The sequence below is a fragment of the Glycine max genome, chromosome 3, assembly GCF_000004515.6.
Source record: "Glycine max cultivar Williams 82 chromosome 3, Glycine_max_v4.0, whole genome shotgun sequence".
Lineage (NCBI taxonomy): Eukaryota > Viridiplantae > Streptophyta > Magnoliopsida > Fabales > Fabaceae > Glycine > Glycine max.
The window spans coordinates 3,605,048-3,630,611 of record NC_016090.4 but is presented as its reverse complement, the minus strand read 5'-3'; the positions used below and the strand labels follow the sequence as shown (position 1 = coordinate 3,630,611).

Sequence of the window (25,564 nt, the reverse complement as noted above, 5' to 3'; positions counted from 1 at the left end):
CTTGTCATGACAGAACTCGATGGTGATTTCATCACAACCAGTGTGCTTGGCTACTACTCCATGATTTCGTCGTTGTTGGCTTGTTGCTAATGTTGTTAGCAGCTCCATCACCATTGGACGCAGTTCGAGTTGCCATGCGGGGCCTTTGGTTTGCTACATGAATGCTTGATACATTGAGAACATGATGAGGATGAAAGAGGAACAAGTGTTCCTAAGTTTTTTTAAGTTAAACATTCAAATTACTAAAGTGTTTCTAAATTAAATATTTTATACCAAAGGAAGTGTTTGGGTTTTTTTTCCAAATTTTTTGGTGGAAAATACTAATATACTCTAACTAAAAAAAAGGATGAAAGGTATATTAACAATCTAACTTTTTGATAATGTAGAACACTACCAATTTTTCTTTTTGCGAATTACTTTTCTAATATTATAAAAGATTAGAGTTTATAATTTTTTAATAATTAATATTATTTAATTTATAATTAACTTAATAATTTTATTACTCACAATTATTTATTAATAATTTACAAGAGAATCAAAATTGTCAATTTTTAAAACTCAAAAGATCATATGTTATAATTAAAAATCAGAAAAATCAAAATTATAAATTTTAAAAAATTAAAGAAATCAAAATAAAATTTAACCTAACAAATTTAATATATATATATATATATATATATATATATATATATATATATATATATATATCTCATGTGCACAACATAAAACATGCTTAAAAATATTCATTTGTCATAGTTTTTAATTATATAAAATAAAACATTCATAACAATTATAAGTTTTAAATTAAATATATTTTTAATCATTTAGTATTTTTTTTCATTTGTGAAATTATTTATTTATTTATTTTTTAATTCTTACAAATTATATTTATAACCATTACAAACAATAATCATTCGATTTGTCGTAGTTTATTTTCATCCACACCACAGAGTAAAACTACAACCTCAGGAGGAGAATGTTCCTCTGAATCCGAAGCCCGTGCTCTACCCAGCGACTTTGCCAGAAGGTCACCCACCATTTTCTCTTTTCATTCCCTCTCTGTTTTTCTTTTCGCTCTGAATTTCAGTGATTTTTTTTTTTGTAGCTTTTGTTGCTCCCTTTTTGGTTGATGGGATTTTGTTAGTTTTCCTTCACCTATTGTTGGAATCAAGCCAGTGATTGCAAAAGGGCTATTAGGGCATACTCTAATAGCCTTTTTAGTTGTAAAATTTAAGACTTGCAATATGTGTGAATTGTTACAGCTGAGGGAATTATGAATATAATTTTTGTTTATTTAGCAACTTTTGATTTGATAAAAAAATATATTACAATAACCCAACGAAAAGGGGTATTGAAGTTTAACTAAACTGGTTGCTGTGACGATGAAGTTTGGTTCTGATGATACTCTGAGCATTTAACACACGTTTGTGTGTTTTAGATACTTCCTTATTCTGGAAATGTATATGCTTTTACATATTCAGCTTTGTTTCAGTTTATATTAGTTTGTTTGGGTTCATGTTAGATCATCCAGATGATGGCATAAGAAAGCCAAGAAGACGGTCCTTTTTTCTTTTGACAATTTTATCCTTGTCATTTAGGTATCTCTGCCAAATGGAATATAAATGCATTGATGGGGTAATAATATTTTGAGTATGTTAATAAAGGGTAATTTTTTATTTGTACACACTTGGAACTTTTTGTTGCCATGCAATCTATGTGGTTGATCTCACCTGGTGAGATAAGGGTTTTATTGTTGATTATTGTCCAATTGGAGCTATTTATTAACTTTGTTAGTGCTTATGTGATTACCCTAAAGTGGCTTTTTGGATAAGGAATGCTTGAACATTCTTGGGGAAGTGACATGGGAATAAAAGTTTTTCATGTTTTTAAAAGAGAGAAAAAAAAACCCTTCTAGGAACAAGAAACCTGTTGCTGATAATCTCATTTCCAGTAAAGCAGTTTAGTTAAGAATGAAAGATTTCTTATACCAAATGCCACCTAATAATGGGTATTTTGAAACAGAATGAATACACTGGTGGCATAAATCCCAGTAAGTTTAAACTTTGAACGTCTGAAATCTTCAATTCAGAGAATTCTAGCTGACTTAAATTCACTTTTCATTTGCCAAATTGTGATTCAAGTTCAGTAGATTTGGTTTGCTGTTGACAAGAAAATGTTTTATGATGTGAACTGTTTTTCATGGAAAAATAGTCAACTATATTTTATCTTAGTTGAATAGAAATTTTTCAGTTAACTAAATTGTTTTTCCAGCTGACTAAAATCCCCGAGAAACTAAATTAAAATCGTAAGAGTTTATAGCTGCCTTGTTTTTAGTTCTTGCTGTGCCAACTAGTTTTGTATTTCAGTATTTCAGCTTACTGCTTTGGAATTTACACTGAGTGATTTGTTAAGAAAATGAAGAAACTAGCTAACTAATTTTAGTACACCTACACCCATTTCATATAGAAGATTTCCCTTTTGGTTTTCTTTGTTTGGCTTTGCAAATAACACCATTTTTTAAACCTTCACCACTTTATATGACTGACTCTGGAATCTGCCTAAGTTTCTGTTTTTCACCTGCATTGTATCTGTTACACTTGGAGTATATCTTCCACTGTTTCCTTTTTGCTTGTTCGTAGTTGATGAGAAAAGAAAATGAAAGTGAAGCAAAAAATAGACTCAAATTTTAGTTTTATCTTATTAGGGGATATCTGGTGTAACTGAAGGTGTCCCAATCTCATTTTGGAGAACAGTACTATTTGTGTGCCACTTTCTGGATTGATTAACCATCTTAGGTAGCAGAGGTCCTGTAATTTACTTCTTTCATGTCTCTTGAATAACTTCTTTTATTTGTTTTTCATTTTTCCTTTAAAATTGTTAGACTTACTCGCTTCTTAAGGTAGCATCCAAGTTGATGATGCAAGCTTTCTTATCACATTACTCTCTCTCTCCAACAGTCCACCATTTCTTGATTTTTGGAGGTTAACAGTGTTCATATTCAACACTTTGCTATTTCTTAACTTCAAGTGCAAGAGAACAAAGAGCATAAAATCCTTTAGAGTGTCAGCAGTCAAGAATGCATACAGGAATGGCTTCGTTAACTCAACTCCATTATAAAGTACATGCCTCCACTTTCAGAAGGGTGCATTCTAGAAGCCAAGGGCTATTGAAGTCTGGAAAACTATCCCAACTCCAACGATCTGCCTTTCCTAGTATTCACATTAATCAATCCTGCATATGCTGCACGAAGTTAACTCCATGGGAGTCATCACCTGTCACATATGCTCCTACTGATAATCAAAGTGATACTTTTTTGCCGCAAAATGCCAATATATTTGAAACTCTTGAATCTAGTAAAACAGCTGATTCATCAATAACAAATGCTGAAGGGGTTGTAGAGACAGAATCTCAGCCAGGCCTGCAGCTTCAGGTTTTCAAATGGCCATTGTGGCTTTTGGGCCCTTCCGTTCTGCTAGCAACTGGCATGGTCCCAACATTGTGGTTACCGATATCATCAATCTTTCTCGGCCCCAATATAGCCAGCCTACTTTCCTTAATTGGACTTGATTGCATATTTAACCTCGGTGCAACCCTTTTTCTCCTCATGGCTGATGCTTGTTCACGACCAAAGTCTCCAACACAAGACTGCAAAAGCAAGGCTCCCTTCAGTTACCAATTCTGGAACATTGTTGCAACTCTTACCGGTTTTGTTATCCCACTGTTGATGATGTTTGGATCTCAGAAGGGTTTTCTCCAACCTCAACTACCTTTCATCCCTTTTGCAGTTCTACTTGGTCCATATCTTCTTCTTTTGTCTGTACAGTTTCTGACCGAGATGTTGACTTGGCATTGGCAATCACCAGTCTGGCTTGTTACCCCTGTCATTTACGAGTCCTACCGTGTCTTGCAGCTAATGAGGGGATTAAAGCTTGGGGTTGAGCTCAGTGCACCGGCATGGGTGATGCATACAATTAGGGGGCTGGTTTGCTGGTGGGTGCTAATTCTCGGTCTGCAGTTGATGAGGGTTGCTTGGTTTGCTGGCTTAGCTGCACGAGCTCGTAAGCAGCAATTGTCTTCTGTTACTTCTAGTGTTAATGGTGATTAGTGATTAATACATTGTAAAAATATTCTGAAAGAGACAGATTATAGAATTAGTAGATGTTGTTTATTTTAGTTATGGATGTTTTCCATCCCATCCATATACCATAGTGATAGTGGTACACATCTAATAGATATATACACAAGTAAATTGCATACAAGACTTACTTTATCACTGGGCTTTATGCTGTATCAATGGTTTTGTCTGTGCTATCTTCAAGTTGTGAACAAAGTGGTTTATCTGTTTTTACCTCAACTTATGAAGATGGAAAAATTATATAGTGGTTGGTTCAAGTAAAAGTTTATGGATTTATTATTTTTGATAAATTATAGGTAATAAAATAAGTTATATTGATTACTTGTTCTTTTGTTTTTTTCCAGATAGAATGTACAATATCGATAATGATAATATCTCGATTGAGTCGAGGCTCCTATTCCTTTCATTCATAAATGATAATCAGTTTTGTCTGTTTTTGTTTTTTTGGGTATCCTTGTCTTTCTTTCTGCTCTTTTTACCCTTGATCTGCGTCTTGATAAATAACAGTGTATAGAACTAGTGTGATTTTTTTGATTTTTTGTCTTAAATGTGTGAATACAAAGATTCATGTATAAATAGGAGGGACAAGAAACGGTGAACTATGAATTTTAGCTTAGTTGTTTTTGTGAACAACAGAGGGAAAATTGGTGTTTTACACACTTCAAAACTCATATATATCTTCTATTTTTTTTTTCAAAGGATTTGCTTTTTACTTTGGTATTATAATGAATTATTCATCGTAATGCCCAACTGAAACTTGCTTTTGTTAGGCTGCTGTAACAGTGTAAGTGCTTGTTTGATTCACTTCTTACTTTTTTGTATTAAATTTTTTTTTTGAATAATTATACACTATTAGGCAATCAACTTCTCATCTAAATTCTATTAAGTTTTAAAAATTGTTTGCAGAATAAGTGTTTTAAAAAAAATAGAAACAACTGAAAGATATTTTTAGTTCAAATACCTAGGAGACAAACTTTTAGAAAAGAGAAATATGGTCATGAGACAAACACTACCAAATATATAGAAGGGACAACTAAATTTTAGAATATAAAAAACTTATTTTTTTCAATAAACAAAGCTTAAATTTTTTACTTCTTTTTTTCGGGTCAACATTGTAAGGTTATGTTTGGTTTTCTTTCAAAAATACGTTTGCACGGTTATACTTGATTTGAAACCAAATTTCAATTGAAAGCAATATGGTTGTTTTTGCAAATTCACTTTGCAAAACAAAATTCATTCAAATTTTAGTATGCAAACTTTAATCTAAACATACTTTAAATTTGTCAAATTTGGTTTATGGACGGTGGTTTAGTGAAATGTCCCAAGTGAAGTAATATTTATATTAGTCATAATTCAGAGAACATGTTCCTTAATTGACCGGGTAAAATGCAAGTATTTTATTGTCCCCTTTCTTAATTAGCAATGGACTAATGCACACGCATAAGTTTTCCTAAAAGGTGTAGAAATGAAAGCAAAGATAGAAAAAAAGAAGAAGAAGAAAAAAAACAAGAAGGAAAAGCTTCAGGGTCAAAATCAAATGCATTGCTTTCGTGGGTGAGGAAAATAATAAAATATTGAAGAAGAAAATACGAAACTGAATGAAAATAAAGTCAATTTACAATTGTCTGTGTTATGTGGTCCTATAAACAACATCAGCAACAGCAAGCAAGATGCGAAGAAACGCAACATGAACTTATCACATTCATCATGAGTAAACGTGTGATTTTGAAGGACAAAGAAGCATCAACAAAGCCGATCCAATAATAAGTGAAAATTAAATTATTATTTGAGAAAAAAAAATTATTTTAAATGTGATAAAAATATAATAAATCTTTTTTTAACATAGGTGGATTTCTTGTTAACATATGAAAAGTTTTTGTTTTATGAAATCTAATAGTAAATTTTTCTTTTGATGAACCTAAAGCTTCACACTTAGTTATTTTACTATGGGCCAAGGATGTTAAAATGTTAACATTTGAGAGAATAAAATGGTGGTGGGAAGAAGGATGAAAAAAAAAATCATGATTGTGTTAGAGCAGGAATCGAAACTTGATTCTGATTTTATTTTAATGCAATTAGTTGAAGAACTGAATAAAGTATCATTTACAATCATTTTTCAAATGATCGTTGTTTATATTGTCAACTTTTTATCACAAATTTGGTATTGAAATATGTACAAAGCATTTACAATCATTTTTTTTTTCATATTGGATTTTGTCACAACCACAGGGCAACGACTCAAATATGTTGACTAAGTAGTGAAAGAAACAAAAATAAATATTAACTAATATCTCAATGACACTAATTAATAAATTAAAATTAAAATATTTTAATCAAAAAATATATTTAGTGTCATTAATATATTTATTGTGTGCTATAATTTTTAGTATTATTACTATATTACTATGCAAATCATTCCGAGTACTTGCGGGTTCCTTAAATCATTCATGGAAAATTAATTAATAGCTCGGTTGTTAATTATATTTTTATCAAATGTGGATAATTATACTTTGATAAACACAAATATATTTCGACAAAAGAAAAGAAGTTAATGTTCTTTAGGTATGATTACAAAGTTTATAAATCATTATTCATTAGATGGCATCTAAGGTACACCACACATTTGAGAACACCATTAAGGACAGTTGTTGAATATAAGGGATAGCATGTGATTATTGACATGTACAACTCACATAACAGGTCAGGTATGTTATTTTATTAAATATATCTCAAGCAGTTATTTTCAATAGCCGCCATGCAGTTATTTTCAAGGCTCTAATATTTTCTTGAAAATTCCACTTTTGAGTAACTTGTATGATAGTGAAATTACTGAATATGCTGACTTGAATTTGATAGTGTTTTCCTTAAAAAAAATTATCATGGGTGAAAGATTATAGGTATCTATTAATTTATTAGATGAGAAATTAATTTTATTTATGTGGTGTATGATTGTCTCTAATTTAAATTTTTTTTACACACAATAAAAATCAAACATGAATTAGATTCCTCTGTTAAATATATTGTTCTTTACATGTGAAGGCAACACGATCTCATAACACTATATCATTTCTATAAGTTATAGTGTTTTCCTATATTAGATAAGAGACTTTGGATTTTGTTTCAAAGTGGGTATGTTTTTCCCAACATAAAATTTCCAACATTATATAAGATGTTTATATTTACCATTATTTGATTAAATCTATTGCAACATTTTCCATGAAATTCCAATAGACACCCACTGTGTCTCTGAATATATTCTAATTTCTACATAACTTGAAGCTTGCATTCTTGCTTGGAATTGCAAGTATTTGAGCCGAATTATCCCACACTCATTGGCAATCGTGTAGACTAATATGCCATTGAGTTACAGTGGGGGATAAAATTGTAATTTCATTACTTCGCTTGAAAAATTTTAAAATGTTTGATTCACTCTTTAAATTATTTAAACATGTTGAACATGTTAATGTTATGATATGAGAATGATGGTGTTGATTGGCTATTACATGTTGAAATTTCGCTGATTCGGCAAGTAATGTTTTGAATATATAAAAGGATATGGGTGAAAATCGTAAATTTGATGTAAATTCACAAAGCACCTTTTAGAAAATTAATGTATAAAGTGGGGTGGGGAGCCAAATCACTCTATTTAGGAGTCAAAGCTAAGTCAGGGATGCTTTAGCTAATGCATATTGCTTCATTTTAAACCCACCCACAAATTCTGATTTGACAAGTACCTACTTGTTCATTATACATTTTTTGTCTCTTTAATATAATTAAATTTTGATTTTTTATCCTTTTAAAATTTAAAATCACTATTTTTTATCATATAATATTGGTTAATTACTTGTGTGTTTATAACATAAAATCACATAGACATAGTAAATAGCATCTAATAATATATTTTCTACTTTGAATCAATTATGTTTGAATTAAATATAATTATTATAGATGATAAAGCTTTTCTTTTAAATATTAATTTAACACACTTAAATTTTTGGACTCTAAATTAAAATTTTTGATTAAACTTAAACAACCGCACATCAACACATAATTGTTAAATTATTTATTAAAGACTTAAAATAAATGTCATTTATTTATCTTAAAATTAAAAGAAATTATTAAAAGTACTTTATGGTCAATTTGTGTTGACCATCACTTTTTCCTAATTTTTTTTCCCTCTCATATTATTAAGTGTGCTCAACCCAAGAAGTTGAAATTCAATATTGATTAAAGTTGATGAGATAATCATAAGAAGAGAGGATGAATTGTGATCTTTAACAAACTTTCGTCTAACTTGTGCAATTGAAATTCCTAATACGTTTTTGTTCAATATGCCTTCTTTGTTATCAGAAGATTCTTATAAATAAGAAAATAACGTTTAGTCACTTAAATATACTTAGAAAATATAAAATGACAGGGCACAAATGTTTAGAAGCAAGATATTAATAAGTTTTATTAGAAATTATTCTTCTAGAAGTTATTAGAAGCTAATTTCTCAGATCAGAAAACTTTGATGTTGCTTTTGAAGGCATAAATCAAATCAAATGAAACTTTGCATATATGATAAGTAACAAGTATTTTAACCTATACATTGCACAAAAATGTTTATTTTATATAACTAAAATTTATAATTTATAATAAATAAATATTTCTAAATATGTAAATTATTTTATAATTAAATTTTGGAATACTTTAATACTACTTTTTAAAGTATAATTATAGTTTTAGATTTATGATAAATAATATATGTTGTACGTACGTAGTATATTGTTATTTTAAATTATTGATAAAAAAATTATTCAAATTCAAGTTGAAATTAAAGATGCTAAATATAATATATTTAAAATTATTGATAGAAAAATTATTCAAATTCAAGTTGAAATTAAAGATGCTAAATATAATATATTGAAATGGAGATAAGATGTTATTAAGATAAATTGTTCATGAGACCGAAATTCACAACTTCATGAGAATGAGAAGAGAGTATTCAAATGAAAAATAAATGTGAAGGAAAGTGATGAGAGTATTCATGTTCATGGAAAGAACTCAATTGACAACTAAGTGCACTATCTTCAAGCTCAGATGAATCTACTTGTGGGTACTAGTAGTTCACTGTCCTCATAAAATTCATCCAAACAAGAAAGTGGATAATTGTTTTATGTAACTAAATTGCAAAAATATTATGTGACACAACATATATAGAAAGCCATTAGAAGAATATCATTTTAAACTGAATAAGAACCTTCAACATGACATGAGTTTAGTTGTTTGTGTCCCAACAAATACTTGCATCCAATTGAATGTATCATTATTAATTGCAAACATCAACAATCCATTTAAGCACATGGATACCTTCCACCAATAATGTACCAAGGTACAATGCCAAATTTTACCCTCAATATTTATTTGTTGCTTTTTTTGGTATGGTTTCCGTTCTCCTGGACTCGAATTAATTCTTATATAGCAAAAGTACACCAACAATTAGAGTCAAATTTGTTTAACTATGCTGTAAAAAAAAAATGTTTAACACTGCTGTAAAAAAAATATTGTTTAACACTATCCTAGATCGTTCAAGTTCATTAATATTTCTTCACAGAAATAATCTAAAATAAAAATATAAATTATTATTTTAGATCGTATAATGTTAACAGGAAGTTAATTAAAATTTAATATTAAAAAAAGAAGATAAAAAAGGTATTATAATATTTTAAAAAGATCTAATTCATTTAGTTAACCTTGCAAACATTTTTTTTATAACTACAGTAAAATACTTGCTTGAGTAAACCAAAAAAAAAAAACAGCCGATTCAAACAGACCTTCCAAAAAGAATATATACTTTAATTTATTTTAACAAACCAACAAAGCATGATACCAACCTTGAAAAGAAAAATTAAATAAAAGAGAAAGAAACTTACACAGGTAAAAAACAGCACATCATGATGGACATATTTTTATTTACGTGGGAGAAATTATTTGATACATTTTTTATACATTATTTTTAGCAATTGATACATTTTTAATATTTTTTTATTAATAATAAATTTTAAATTTTAAATAAATTTTATCAAATAAGGAATAAATTTATATAATTTTTTATAAATTTTAACAAATAAAAAAATGCTAAATATATATAATACTAATTGATAAAATAAGTTATGTACTATCATTTAATTATAAATAATAATTTTATTAATTTTTATAATAATTATTTTTATTGATTAACTATAAAAAAAAGTTTTTACGCTAAAAATACATTATCATTAAACTCTTACCTATGTTTTTTCTATATTTTTTAACAAATATATTTTTAATATTTTCTATATAAACAAAATATAATATATTTTTATCTATATTTTATAATTAAAATATAATATATGGTATACAATAGATTAAAAATTAAATATTATCCATAAGGATGGGACCAATTAGTATGATTTTGAATATTAGAGTCAATTCAGTCTCCCACTATTAAGTTTATTTTTCTAAAAAGAAATCATAAAGATGGGAGTGGGACCAGTTAATATGGTCATGATTTTGAACATTGAAATGACGAAATTACCCTTCCATTCGATGCTCTGTATGTAAAATGTAAAATATTTTCCAAAGATCAGAGACAATCAGTGTCCCACGTTGTTGCGATTGCGACTCTCTCTTCCTACGATAACCGTTTCCTCTCGCCGGAAAACCGACATTGATCTCTCTCTCCGGCGATCCCCGCCCATCCCTCCGCCATGAGTTCCGGCGAGCTCCTCCACATACAGCCCCAGGAGCTGCAGTTTCCCTGTGAGCCTATTCAGATTCAATAAAGATTTTCACTTTTCTCTTCAAAATTCAATTTTTCGGTTTTTTTTATTCGGTTTCTGTTTCTGGGTCTTGTTCTAATTTCTTGTTTCTTCCTTTTTTAATTTTTCTGGGTTTTGGGTTTGTGAAAATAGTTGAATTGAGGAAGCAGATCTCGTGCTCTTTGCAGTTGTCTAACAAGACTGACAACTATGTGGCTTTCAAGGTACCAATTTTACTCTTTATGTTTCTTTTCTGATTCACTTTTTTTTTGTTCTGAGTTTTTTTTTGTTTGTTTTATAATTCATTTTTATTCCCTTTTTTTTTTGGTGTAGTCGTTTTTTCCCCCTTCAATTTTTGTGTGTTTTGGAGACTTGTAATTTTGATTTGGGGGTGCACTTCATGGTTTTGCAGGTCAAGACAACAAATCCTAAGAAATATTGTGTTAGACCTAACACTGGAGTTGTGATGCCTAGGTCTACTTGTGATGTCATAGGTTTCTTTTTCTCACTCTATCTTTCTATCTTCCCTCCCTCATTCTCCCTTTTCACACAAAAGCACAATTGCATGCAAAGAGAATCTATCTTTTACTGGATTTGGTGGGTTATATATGGTGAAATATTCTATATTTGTAATTTTTTGAGTTAAGTGTTGCTATAGCTTATAGATTTTTTGTTTTTGTTTTTCCCCCCTTTTTTCTGTGCAATATTTTTTTTTGAATAAATAATATATAAACTGACAGTGGAATTCAATCGCAAACCGCATGGTAAGTTTGTTGAATTTTATAATAACAAACTTAAAGTCATACCGATAGTTATACCTAAAAAATTTTACATTGACAGTGTATGCCTATTGAACTTATATTGTTAAGTAACTTTCTTCTCTATGTATTGACTGTTAGTGTCTTATTTATGCATTCAGTGACAATGCAAGCCCAAAAGGAGGCACCTCCTGACATGCAATGCAAGGATAAGTTTCTCCTTCAAAGTGTAGTTGCTAGCCCTGGGGCAACCACAAAAGATATCACTCCAGAAATGGTATCCATTCAACAAATAATATTGTTTCTTGATAGAATAAATACATGTGTGACATGTTGCTTAAGTTGATGGTTTTCTATGCTCATTTTTACAGTTCAATAAAGAATCTGGTCATGATGTTGAAGAGTGCAAGTTGAGAGTTGTTTATGTTGCTCCTCCTCAACCACCATCCCCAGTTCGAGAAGGATCTGATGAAGATTCATCCCCTCGTGCATCTGTATCTGAGAATGGGCATTCAAGTGCTGCGGAATTTACAGGGGTGAGTGACCAGTGGGTTTCTCAATATATTTTCAAACAAATTTTCATCTTTTTGGTTAATTAATTGTTGTGATAAACATGCATTATAGGCTTCAAAAGCTTTCAATGAGCGGGGTGAACATCAGGATGCTTCCTTTGAGGTGACATACATATATAATTTCTCTTTGATTTGCTTTCTTCGTCAATTAAAAGAAAACCGGCTAACATTATAATTTCTATCATTCTATTCTATGTGACAGAATACTTTTTAATTTTGGAAAAATCTAATGCTTGATGTTGGTTGTTGACCCCTACCTGAGCATGCATGTAATAACATCTCTTAATCCCAACCCAGAAGGACCAGTTTGCATGTCGTTGTAGAGAATTCAAATATCATGATAACTCTAATTTAATTTTTGGAGGTTGGAATTACTTTTCAAATGTTTTTGAAACACATAAATTTCTAAGCTTTCAAGTCTATGCATCGATTTATATTACTGTTTTGGCCTTTTGTCAGTAATTTTTTCTTCATAGCCTCGATGTACTGTGATTTCATTTATTTTTTATTTAAGCATGTTGTTTGGAAATGCTCCTGATGATAAACTGTTTGAAGTGGATTGAGTCGAGTCATTCATTTGCATTGAAAATTTTATTATTTGAAGAAATTTGCTGGTAACCCGATTGAAGCAGTTGTCTCAACTGCCTCAAAGAAGAGCTCATGATCACTCTTAGTGATATATTAATAATAATTAATTAAAGAAAAATGGTGCTCATTTTGAACTTATTTTTGTTTCAGGCAAGAGCTCTTATTTCCAAGGTAACTGAGGAGAGGAATTCTATTGTTGAGCAAAACAGAAGACTTCAGCAAGAACTGGTGTGGAATTCATTCTGAAAAAAAAATCTTTTAAGCATGTTTATACATGTGTTATGTTGAATGTTTCTACTTCCTACTTCCTATAGATCTTGATTGTTCACATGTTATGTTATGCATTTATTAGGATGAACTGAGTTCAATATCCTTCTCATTATGTCTGAATTTACAGTTTGGGAAAGAGGAGTTCATCTTAGTCATGTGTTCATGAATCAAAGTGTATCTGAATATCTTAAAATCTTGGCTGATTTTGAGTGATTAAGGATCAGGAAAATAGAGGCAGGGAAACTGAAAGGAACCTGTTCTGTTTGCTGCTTCTAAACTAATTTTTAATTTTATTTTCAGATCAAAATAAATAGTAAACTGAACGAACATATGCTACTGTGCCGATTCTTGAAAGCTTTTGGTTCAGTTTCATGTTAGCCATATCCATAGGCTTAGTCTACTATTCATTTTGCTAAACTGAGTATATTAGTATGGTTGTTGGATGGTTTGAAAATCAACCCTCACAAACCAATGGACATCCTGAAATTCTCTACATCCTTAATCAATCACCTTATTTTGCATGTAGTTTTATATGCCTAGCTATTTTATCACCTATCATAGAAATAGAAAGGAGAATTGTTTAGATGGCTTGTTGTAGTATTCCTATGGTGACCCTTCCCACTGAAATCATACCAGGAAGGTGGGACTTGTTTGATGCCTAACATGTTTTGAATCTTTTGACTGCTAAATTAGAAGCCATGATAGTCTTGCACTCTAAATTCACACTCTTCTTGGTTCTATGTTCTGCTTTTCTGATCACTTCAGATTCATTTTTACTCCTCAGACTAGATGCCTGTTTGGCTAACACATACAATCAATTCTTTCTACCGTGCCACATGCACCAATGTAAATTTGTGGTTGAAGTTAATCTAGGCACGTATCCCAAATTCCCAATTGTTTTGTCCTGAGTGGATGAGGTGATGAATTCAGGCTAGAATGTTGTCTGGTCCAAACTGATTGTTGACTTGATTGAACTGAATTCTTGATCGTCTGAACTCTAATTTCAATTGAGACTCTGGTTTCTCTAAAGTATACGAGCAATGTATACTTGCAAAAGACATTCTGACCCTTAAGTTAGTAATGACGAGATGTAACAAATGTATATCTTTCATCATGATGGTGGTGGTGTATGTATAGGTGTTAGATCTGAGCAAGAATCCTTAGCATAGGGCCCAAGGCCCCTTATGGGTGAATATACGTTACTTTGGGTGTGTACTCCTAGTGTTGACTTTGGTCAAAACTAGGTGTGTGGGATGAGTAAAGAGATGATGAGTTGGGCTTTAAGACCAATCTGGGTTTAAGCTCAGTTCACATCACCAATTACATTCAACTAATTCTACTCAACTTTAAAACAAACGCATCCTAGATCATTTTTCATTAGAGTACTAGTAGTGCAGTCAAACTTTAGTCATTACTTTTTCTTTTTTGAAGTAAAACTGTAGTCATTACTTGCCATGATGGTTAAATGTTTGATGAAGAAGTCAATAAATACATCACATGCAATTATTATTCTCATGGAAAATAATGGATTGGTTTGGAATCTTTTGTGTGCAGGAGCTTTTGAGGCGTGATGCCGGCAGAAGCCGCGGCGGTGTACCATTCATTTACGTAGTTCTTGTTGGCATCATTGGACTCATCTTGGGTTTCCTGTTGAAGAGGACGTGACCTGAGTGATGGCCAAGTTCTCCAAAATGAGATCAATTGTAGAAAGCAACAAGAAATATGTGCGATGATGTGGAAAAACCAACTTGTTGTCTTATTGTCATGTATTGCTCCTACAAATTTGGAATGTGTGGTCAAAAAATAGGTACTTGTATCAGCCATAGCAATCATAGACAAGTGGACAAATTTGTATCATGGGAAGTGTATTGTTATCTGCTGTGGTACATGTGATCAATTCTTTAGCAGCTCCTATTTCTCACCACGACCCCTTTGGTTGTCTAATTGCTTAATCATGGCACCATGATAGTGCGTTTTTGAAGCTATTAAATTCTTCGTGGTAACACAAAATTATTCTCAAGTAAAATATATAATCAATCAATTGGGACTATTTACTAATCTAAGCACAAACTGGCTACGTGTAAGCTTTTCCTCAATTACTATTTTCTTTTTTATTGAGTATATTATACTTACACCCTCTTAGATTTTTCCAAATAGTACGTAAGCATCCTGTTTTCTTAACGTTTACAACCTTCTTTATTGTGGTATTCGATGTAATATTTTTAAATAATTAAGGTGTTAGTACATGGGTGTTAGTGTAATATTTTTCAAACAATTAAGGATATTGTAGGGATAGAAAAAGGAGAATTGTATGCAATTTGAAAGCCTCTAGTATATGCAATATTGTTGACATTCTTGAAAAAATGGCACAATGTTTTTCCGGTACAAACTGTTTTTGGAGTTAATTTGTAAATGGATAAGAATATTTTTCGCAATAATTGATCACGAAATGAAACTAATAGATTTAGTTGTGATAATTGATGATTAATTCAGGGAAGTTGAATCATTTTATGATTCTCTTTTTAAAAAATTATTCGTCAAAATGAGATTCTAAGTACTAAGTTATGTTTTTCATACATCTGGATTAGTATTTCTTGTAACACAGGGTATCAATTCTAGTTGTTTTAAGGTTTGAGTTAGCTTTTCGATACACAGTTGAATGTTAATAATTAACTCATCGCCTTCCTCCTTTGGTCCTGTGTGTTCGATTTGTAAATGGTTTTCATTCATTATTAAGTACACCAATGGTCAATATATGAATATAATCCGTGCGAAGGCACAAATACTATACTATCTAAGGGTTCAAATTCAAAGATACCATAATGAAATAGTAAGAAACATTAGGAGATTGAAAAGGTATCAAATTACAGGCTGCTGAATTACATTTTACGTTATAAATGAACACATAGCTCATGAAAGTTACAAAGTATACAGAAAAGGAAAAGCAGCACAGTACAATATAAGTTATATATAGTGATAATGGGATACAAGGAATACTAAATCTGTCACTCCATGAAATATATATATATATATATATATATATATATATATATATATATATATATATAACAGTCCTTGTAATATCTTCCAATGTGCTATCATCTCTGTCTAACCATGATTCTATCAAGATTTTCAAGACCCTTTAATCAAGTTGCAACGAACAACAATCTTCCGGAAATCATCAAGGCTTAGCTGCAACAGAGCCAATTATTTTTAACAATAATAATAACAACGACAACAACAATAATCAAACATAGTGCACAAAATTTTTCATGGTAATTTTCCACAATTTTGATGCTAAGGGATCAAATTCACCAATTTTCATATTTCTCAAAAGATGTAAGAAAGAACTATGCTTTCTGACCTTGAAGTTATACTGAAAAATATGAATAAAGTGAAAGAGATTAAACTGCTCAGTAAGTACTTGCAATCAACAAAACATATTTGGACTAGTGTAAGAACTAAGAATCCTAAAGAATACATTCTATAGTTCAAAAGGTTTTAGCAATTATCCGCCAAAATTCAAATTGAAAGTCATAAAAAGCCTATAGGTTTTCTTCCTGACCTCCTGCCAGAAAAACAGAATCAGAAAGACCTTCTGATCCTTACCTTTCCATCTCCATCACTATCAAAGTAGCGAATCATATCAACTAACTCTTTGTCTGTCCATAAAAAATCATGAGCTGTAGCTGCCCTTTGTATATCCCTTACACTTATAGTTCCTTTTCCTGCTTCTGCATGCCACAACTTCCTTGTCAATTACAAGTTTACAACAGCTTGCACATGAATTAAGCAGCAAAGAAAAAGAGGGAAAAGACTTCTTTATTCTCCTATATATCAAACCAGAACTTAATCTAGATAAAATAGCTAGATGTTGTTGATAGCATTATTGAATCTCTTGGCATCTCATTATTTATTAAGAGCTTAAGTAGTGACTTCTCATATTTTAATTTTATTTTTGGTTTAGAAAAGGAGGGAGTATTTGGTGTGATTTGCCATCATATCAAATTTTCAGGTAAGCACTAGTTTGTGCAAATATGAAAAATCCCGAAATAAATAATGGTTAAAAACTTTACATGTAAGTTGTGTTCATCTTAAAGAAAAAAAAAAGGAAAAGGAATCTGAACTGATAAAAGTAACATTGGGTCAAATAAAACTATCAGAAACAAAAACGGATTTTGAAGCTGATCCATACCAATGTCAACTATCTAATACTTTAAACACCAAATATGCAAGCAGTTATACGTTCAAATAATAGAGTCCTTCAAACAATAGTCCTCCTATGTAAGCAAATCAATAGATGCAAATGAAGAGAGCAATTAACTACAACACTATAGGCGCAAGAACGTGGCTTCTTAAACCATGCTGCTTTTTTGTACTTGGTAAAAGTTAAAAAAAATCTCCAAATATTCATAAGTGAAAAGTGAGGACAGATCATTGTTTCCCATTTAAAATTAAATGGATCAAAATGGCTGGCTTACATATAACTCTAATCATCTCAACAAGAGCAGTTTTTTATGTTGGCATGATATACCAAAACGTTAAGGGAAGACAAAGTTCCTATTTGATGAATAATAGATGGAGATTTAAGTATGACTGTTCCAATTAATCTCTTGCCATTGCTGTTTGTTCTTAAACAAATAAAAAGTAGCAAGTACAGATATTATCAAATTACCATCTAGCTGGAAGAAGTGTACAATGAGCTCATCCTCAGTCAGTTGCAGCCGACTAGCAAACTGTTGATGTTGAAACAGTCATATATTAAAATATAAAAAAGATCCAATATAAACTAAAGAGTTATAAACAAGGAAAGAGATAATTTGAATAGTGAATTCAATACAAACCGATTTTTTGTTCTTCTTTCTTCCCTTATCTTCTTGAACATGACCACTTCCCTTTTTCTCGGTCTTGCTGGTGTTCACTACATTCTTGTCAGGCAAATAAGAACCTTCTGCAGAGTCTTGCAAGGAAAGAGCAATTGCCTATGCACAGACATCATACAGTTACAATGCTGCTCAGCATCATGGCAAAAAGCTTAAAATGTATATCAGAAAAAACCAACAGGATGCAAACATCAAAACTACCTGCCTAAGAGCTTCATCATCATCGTAATCAATGTACTCTGAATTACTAGCATGCTTCTTCCCAGAGACTCTGGCTTTCTTTTTCAAACTTTTGATCTTCACCTGGAGTTGGTATTAGGCAAAAGGATCGTGATTGTAAATGTCAAAATAATTCTTAAACCAGAAGTGAAGTGTCTATGCGCCTAACTTACCAAAACAGCACAATGCCAAAACATCTTATTATTCATATCAAACCAAACAATGATTACTGCAAAATACAGAACACTTTTCGTCTTTACCAACAAAAATAACTTAATTTTGCAAAGGAGTACACACAGAGGAAAAAAAAATCCCAATAACTCAGTTTCATTAAAGTCGAAACACTACAAGATTTTTTGTTAATTATCAAACAATTTAGTTAAAGTGCTAACTAACTCATTCACACTTTGCATGAGGTTCTAGGTTCAAACCTCACTGTCTCCATTCTACACCAAAAACAAGTCAAAGTGTCATCTGCCAACTCATATTGTTCTAATGTTTAAACTTTAAACAACTTGGTAAATTAAACAAAATTATAAGCAACTATCAGCATTATCCGATGAAATGGTTTAAGGAGAAATGCAAGTGACACCAACAAATTGTGGCCACAGTACCATAAGTTCAAAATGCAAGTGAGGAGTGCCATAGAATAACATTTTGTAAAACGATTTATTCTAAAAGATACATTGTGTAGGGTGCTTGGGTGAGTTTATCTAAACTTAATTCTTGAGAAAAACACTTATTTTAATAAAATAAGCAGCTTTCCGTTTTCTTAATGTGTTTGTCTAAACTGTTTTTGCTTTAAAAAAACTGTTTTCTACTTATTTTGAGAAGCAAATCCTATTTGCTAATTAAAAAAGTGTGCTTATTTTAAAATTGTTTTTTTTATTTTAAAGTTTGAACAAACCAGCCCCCTATCCATTTATAGAGCTTATTTGTAAGTTGTAACAAACTAATATTCCTAATTAGTTACTCTTAACAGCAACATGTCAAATAGCCTTAAATTTCTAAACTTGTAACTTAGGTAAGCTACACTTGTTAGCAAGTTGACACATTCAGAGACAAATTTGAATAAAAGTGCATAAAACACGCTCAGTTTCAGAACTAAACTATACAATAACTCCACAAAATAAAACATAAAAAAGAGCATTATTTGAAGAATTTTGACGACCCACCTTTCTTTTCCGTGACCCTGAAGCGTTTTCAATTGCAAAGTCCTCGTCTTTACGGTCCTCATTTTCTTCACTTGAAGAACCCGATACTTGTTCTCCCTCGTCTTCTTCGGGTTCATACTCTTCATCATCGTCATCTTTAACCTTCTTCTTCTTCTCTTTGCCCTTCGTGGCTTTGTGAGGCTGCGAAGAACCCTTTAACGAGGAAGCGATTTGGGGCAAACCCAGAGCCTCCAACCTGGCTCTGTTCTCGGCAATTCTCGACATCCTCTGTTTCTCGTACTCCGACAAACCCTTCTTCTTCTTCACACCATTGCCCTCTACCGTTTGTGCATCCTCGTACTCTGAACCTGAACTCGAGGGGTCCTCGGATTCGGAGGTTTCGCGTTCCGCCATTTTCGGATTGTTCTGTGCTTTTTGCTATTCTCTTTCGACTCTGTTTTTCTTTTTCACCACCATCATCATGAGTACTGAGTAGAGTAGCCAATGTTTTTTTTGTTTGGGCTTTTTTTGGAAACTGGGCCTATCACTATAGTGGGCCCAACTTCAAGCACCCATTATGCACACCACCTGTTGGAAAGAAGCAAGCTTCTTTTAAGAAAGAGAAGTAATTTTTTTCACAAATTGTAGTTTTTTTTTTAAGATGAAAAAATAAGCAATCATTTTTTAAATAGAGGAGTCCAATATAAGAGGGTTTACGAGTAATTTACATGAATTAGTTAACTAACCTAACTAAACCGATTAATAAAAAAAATACTCAAAGCCAATAAATGATAAAAGATCATATTCCTTGGATAATTTAATTACAAGACCAAAGCCCAAACCCACTTGTACTTACTTAGTTTAGTTTGAGATCATGTATGTCCCAAGATTAACTTTTACTCCAATTTATCATCTTTAAAATCTCGCCTGCCATAATTTTAACAACAAAAAAAAACAATGTTATAAAGTGACATTTTTTTCTTCGAAATAAAAACTACATTGTGAAAAAACTACTTATTTCTCTTTCCAACAGGTGGTGTGCATTGTGCAACCAATGATTTTAAGTTTTGTTTGTATGTTACTATCATGGACCTAAAATATAAGCAAAAATATATAACTTTACCTGCAATTAATGAGTTCAAGTTTTATTTATATGTTATTATTATTGGTTTAATAAAATTAACCAATTTTCTTAATCTTAACCCTAATGAATTTAATATTGGACCTCATAGTAAGAACAATAATAATAGTATGTAAGATTTTTTGGTTCCTAAACTTTACGACTCGAATTCCTCTTTGTCCATATGCACCAAAGAGACATTTAAAAACTTTGGGCATGTTAACATTTAAAAATGTTCACTCATTAGAAAATAAATTAAGTGTTCAATGATTACCTGAATTGAGTGACAAAGTGGTGTAGGAAAATGGAAGCTTCTCGCTTATCCAAGTGAAGGCCATGTCACAGCCTTTATCCTCCTCCAAAAGGAGTGAAATTGCAACTATTGTTATCTTTGTCATGCATCAGCAACAACAAAAATACTTTTAGACTCAACTATAAATAAATTTTAACAATTTTGATTATATTTAATGATACCATTTTAAAAATATCTAATTGTGATTCTAAATCTAATGACTCATTTTAATTTTTAATCAACGTAAAATTAATTATTTTTGTTTATATTTGGGTCCATAACAGTAATATACAAACAAAATCTAAACATAAGTGATTTTTTATAATTATAGTTTTGATTTCGAATGGCGAAAAATGTCACTTTATAATAATTTCTTTTACATTTTTTCTTCATATTTGATGAAATTTATGTGGATTTCCCTAAATGTATGTCATATTTCCTACTTTTTGATTTTTATTTTCTAAGTAGTCAAACTTACATATATTTTAATTAGCAAAAATAATACATCGAAAAGAAAAGTATTGAAGCATGTTTGAGAGATGTTATAGGATGTTTGATTTAGCTTCACTTTTGTTAAAATCAATTCAGAAGATAAAGAACACAAGATTGTTTCTAATTTTTTTTTTTATGGCGTGACCATAATTTTTTATTCTTGATCACCAATTCAAATACACTATTAAATTAAGGTGAATAGTTACTTATTTTTAAATTTTGGCTTATTAAATTTTTTAGAATTCAACACGATACCCTTACTCAACCAAGTAAATTAAATCCTCCTATAATATAGTCTAATATAGATTCAACTAATGAAAAACTTACAATTTAATAAAATAATATTAAAGTTAGCATCAAAGTCAATGTTAGAATTATTTTAATAGTATTAATTCTACACTTTTAGTTAGTTGTATTTAAAGGATTATATTCATACAATAATTATAATTTGGTGGAGATAAGAATGCTGACATAAGCTATTAATAGAAAAAGCACAATACACTTCAAGTCAAATTAATAAGAAATTGATTATCAGAAAAGAGAACATAGAGTAATATATGAAGGAATAAAAATATGCATCTTGAAGTCATAATAGTAGTGAAGAAAAAAAATAATTATTTTAAAAATATAGTTACCAAATTATAAATTATTTCAACAATATTTTTGTCAAATATACTATAAATTTGTTTAGAAAATTTGCAATCTTATGTATGGCAATGTTTAATTTTTAACTCTTTGAATTGTAAATTTATGCACCATTTTTAATTGTTAACATCGACCCTACCTTTCCTCCATAATTTTGTGGTTATGATAATGACTCCAATTTGCATGATACTTAGGTTCATCACAATTCTAACAATATCAACCAATTTGCATAGTGTTAGGAGCATGCATTTTTAATTCTAAATGTTATAATTACAAGCAAAAAAAATAGTATATCAAAGAAAATAGAGAAAGCATAATTACAAATATATATATATATATATATATATATATATATAATAATTTATTTATTAACTTATATTCTTAATTATTATATATTATACAATATTTTAAATTTAGTTAAATATTTATAATTTTTTTACTTTAAATCATGATTTTTCACGAAATATATTTAAAAGTTACTATTTTTTTATAAACTATCCATGAGTAGTAATATAATATTTAGTATTATTACTTAATATCAAAATTAATATTTAATTATTAAAATTGTATAATAAACAACATGTTATTACTTAATATAAAATATTTTTTAATTATCAAAATCGTATATTAAATCTCATCAATATGATCAATTTAATTCTTCATTAAATACAATTGTTACAAAAATACACACGTATACAATTGCTATCATAAAGTTGAAGTTTTGGACAATATTTATTTATGTCTCCTTTGTTAGGTCAATGATTATGTATTTGTTAATATAATTAAAATGTTGATGATAATTAGTTCAGTTAAATTAATGTAGATTAGATAAATGAATATTGTAAAATTCAGGTATCTAGCAACAAATTACATTACTTTTAAAACATTAATAATTTTAATTACTATTTTTCATAAAATATAGTTAAATAAATACATTAAAATAAAGTATATTCACACACACAGACATATATATAATTATTTATTAACTTATATCCTTAGTTATTGCATATTAGGAATTATTTTAAATTTAACTATGTATTAATAATTTGATATAATATTTACTTTAAATTATTAATTTTCATCATATAGTATTTACTTTAAAATCATTTTTAATTATCAAAACTGAATATTAAATAGTATTAATGTGAGATTTTATTTACTTAATTTTAGGAAAAAAATTCATACACTAGTAAATTTTGGATTGTGTACATATTCAAAATTTTAGTGATGTTGTTAATATTAAAGAGATTATTTAATAGTAAAAAATAGAATTTATTATGACATGCATTAAAAATAATTATGTGAGTGGTTGATTAAAGTATTAAATAAATTTAATTTAATTAAAATTAAGTGATTAAACACAAATAGTTAACATACTAAAAATTAAAATTGAATATTCAAATTTTTTTACAAGAAAGTCGGAAACAATTCTTGAGGGGGAGAAAAAAAAAACTAATTTAATTTAGTTAGAATTTAGAGTTACTTTGGTTTGAAATTAAGTTTCTTTGTCTTTTCTTCATTGGGCTAAAATTCTAGTTAAGTTTTTTGTTTGTCTAGGTGCACCCAGCAATATTGTTGGTGCACCCAGCAATTTTTATGAATGGGCCATTTTGCCCTTTAACAAAAAATTATAAAAAGCCCCCCCTTCTCCAAAAGAAACTCTTCATGCTCTTGCTATTCCTTCCGTGAAGCTTCTTCTCCCTCTCCGCGAACTGCTTTTTCTCCCTCTCTGCGAACTGCTTCTTCTCCGCGAAGCTCGTCTTCTTCTTCTCCGCGAACGAGGTTAGTCTCCCTAACTCCCCTTTGCTTGTATGATACATCATTGTTGTAGTAGTGGAACCTTAGGATATTTACCTTAGGATAGTAACCTTAGGGTAGAAGACGAGAGTAGAAGACGCCGAAAAAAATGGGGAAAGGGGGCTCATGGCGGAGGCTTCCGGAAGACCCGTTAGGGGTTCTTCCAGAAGTTCCGGAAGGAGCTGTTCCGGAAACATTCCGAAAAAAGTGTTCTTCCAAAAGAAACCAAACGTCTTCCGGAAGAATACTTCTTCCGGAAGTCTCCCGGAACACCTCTTTCGAAAATTTTCCAGAAGAAGTGTTCTTCCGGATGACCTTTGAGATTTTCGGAAGAACTTTCCGGAAGAACCACTTCTTCCGGAAATTTTGTTTTTTTTTTTAAATAGTTTTTTTTAAATGAATGATTATTATATTTTTTATTATTATTTTGTTTTTGAGATTTTATAAAAAAAAATGAGGTTTGGCTTTTTGATGTCATGTTTTTTTTTTGTAATTTAAATAGTGTATTTTTACTAAATATTAATTTTTAATTTTTTCTTTGTTTATAAATGAAGTTGTGTTTGTTTTTGTTTATTGTTTATATTTTTAAATTAGTGTATTTTATTTATAAATAAAGTTGGTTATTTTTATAAATTAAGTTTGTTATTCTTGTTAATTGGTTTTGTTTATTTTTTATATCATTTTAGTTTAGTATTTTACAAATTATTTATTTTTAAATTATTTATGTTTTTTGTTTATAAATGAAGTTGTTTATTTTTATAAATAAAGTTGTGTGTGTTTTGGAAATTTTTAAAAAATACTAATTTTTTTTTATAAATGATATAAATTAAGTTGTTTATATTATTATAAATGAAGTGTTTTTTTAAAAATAAAGTTGTGGATGTTTACTAATTAATTATTTTTACATTAGTTGTGTTTTTTTTATAAATGAAGTTGTTTATTTTTTTTAAAATTAAGTTGTGGATATTTTTTAATTTATTATTTTTACATTAGTTGTTTTTTTTAAATGAAGTTGTTTATTTTGTTTGTGGATGTTTACTAATTAATTATTTTGACATTAGTTGTGTTTTTTTTTATAAATGAAGTTGTTTATTTTTTAAAAAATTAACTTGTGGATATTTACTAATTAATTATTTTGGCATTAGTTGTGTTTTTTTTATAAATGAAGTTGTTTATTTTTTTTAAATTAACTTGTGGATGTTTACTAATTAATTATTTTTACATTAGTTGTGTTTTTTTATAAATGAAGTTGTTTATTTTTTTTAAAAAAATTAACTTGTGGATGTTTTCTAATTAATTATTTTTACATTAGTTGTGTTTTTTTTATAAATGAAGTTGTTTAGTTTTTTTTTAAAAAAATTAACTTGTGGATGTTTACTAATTAATTATTTTTACATTAGTTGTGTTTTTTTTATAAATGAAGTTGTTTAGTTTTTTTTTAAATTATGTTGTATATGTTTTAAAATAATTTGATTTAAATTAGTCTTATTTGTTTATAAATAAACTTGTTTTATTTTTATAAAGAAAGTTGTGTATATTTTGACCGAAAAAAAATACGTGTTCCACATGATTTGCAGATCATGACTAGAACACGAGGTTTAGGTCGTGTCATAGGTAGACTTGTAGGCGGAGATAGACATGATGATCATGATGTAGCTGATGTTCCCGAGAGACGTATGCCTATTGTCTCTGCCCGTAGGCAACGAGTTCATCAGATGACTGCGGATACACGTGATTTGGCTGAGGACGTTGCTGACATGGCTGACGATGTCCCTGATCTAGCTAAGGAGGCACCTGAGATGCGTGCGGACATAGATGGTGCTGATGGTGCTGAGGGGTCAGATGCTGATGATGCTG

General features: G+C 29.8%; 3 protein-coding genes across 6 annotated transcripts; 2 read left to right on the top strand and 1 right to left on the bottom strand.

Annotated features, from left to right (window-relative positions):
* Window positions 1-915: 915 nt before the first annotated feature.
* On the top strand, window positions 916-4,270 carry LOC100806630 (uncharacterized). Of its 4 annotated transcripts, none has more exons than XM_041013835.1 (3): window positions 917-1,027; window positions 2,705-2,795; window positions 2,958-4,270. In XM_041013835.1, exon 3 carries the CDS (start codon window positions 3,077-3,079, stop codon window positions 4,103-4,105), a length of 1,029 nt encoding a protein of 342 aa, XP_040869769.1. In that variant the 5' UTR covers window positions 917-1,027; window positions 2,705-2,795; window positions 2,958-3,076; the 3' UTR covers window positions 4,106-4,270. The 4 variants fall into 4 exon arrangements, with proteins under 4 accessions (XP_040869770.1, XP_040869769.1, XP_040869767.1 ...); XM_041013833.1 differs by having other exon boundaries at window positions 2,705-2,804; XM_041013836.1 differs by lacking the exon at window positions 2,705-2,795 and having other exon boundaries at window positions 916-1,027.
* A 6,442-nt stretch (window positions 4,271-10,712) lies between these two features.
* On the top strand, window positions 10,713-15,082 carry LOC100305725 (uncharacterized). The gene is made up of 8 exons (NM_001248905.2): window positions 10,713-10,918; window positions 11,071-11,141; window positions 11,330-11,411; window positions 11,837-11,952; window positions 12,047-12,211; window positions 12,300-12,350; window positions 12,986-13,063; window positions 14,660-15,082. The coding sequence occupies exons 1-8, from the start codon at window positions 10,867-10,869 to the stop codon at window positions 14,768-14,770; spliced, it is 726 nt and encodes a 241-aa protein (NP_001235834.2). The 5' UTR covers window positions 10,713-10,866; the 3' UTR covers window positions 14,771-15,082.
* An 878-nt stretch (window positions 15,083-15,960) lies between these two features.
* On the bottom strand, window positions 15,961-19,855 carry LOC100806103 (uncharacterized). The gene is made up of 6 exons (XM_003521933.4): window positions 19,383-19,855; window positions 18,190-18,291; window positions 17,950-18,087; window positions 17,781-17,841; window positions 16,715-16,839; window positions 15,961-16,297 (listed from the first exon to the last, which is right to left on the bottom strand). Exons 1-6 carry the CDS (start codon window positions 19,773-19,775, stop codon window positions 16,238-16,240), a joined length of 879 nt encoding a protein of 292 aa, XP_003521981.1. The 5' UTR covers window positions 19,776-19,855; the 3' UTR covers window positions 15,961-16,237.
* Window positions 19,856-25,564: the final 5,709 nt, after the last annotated feature.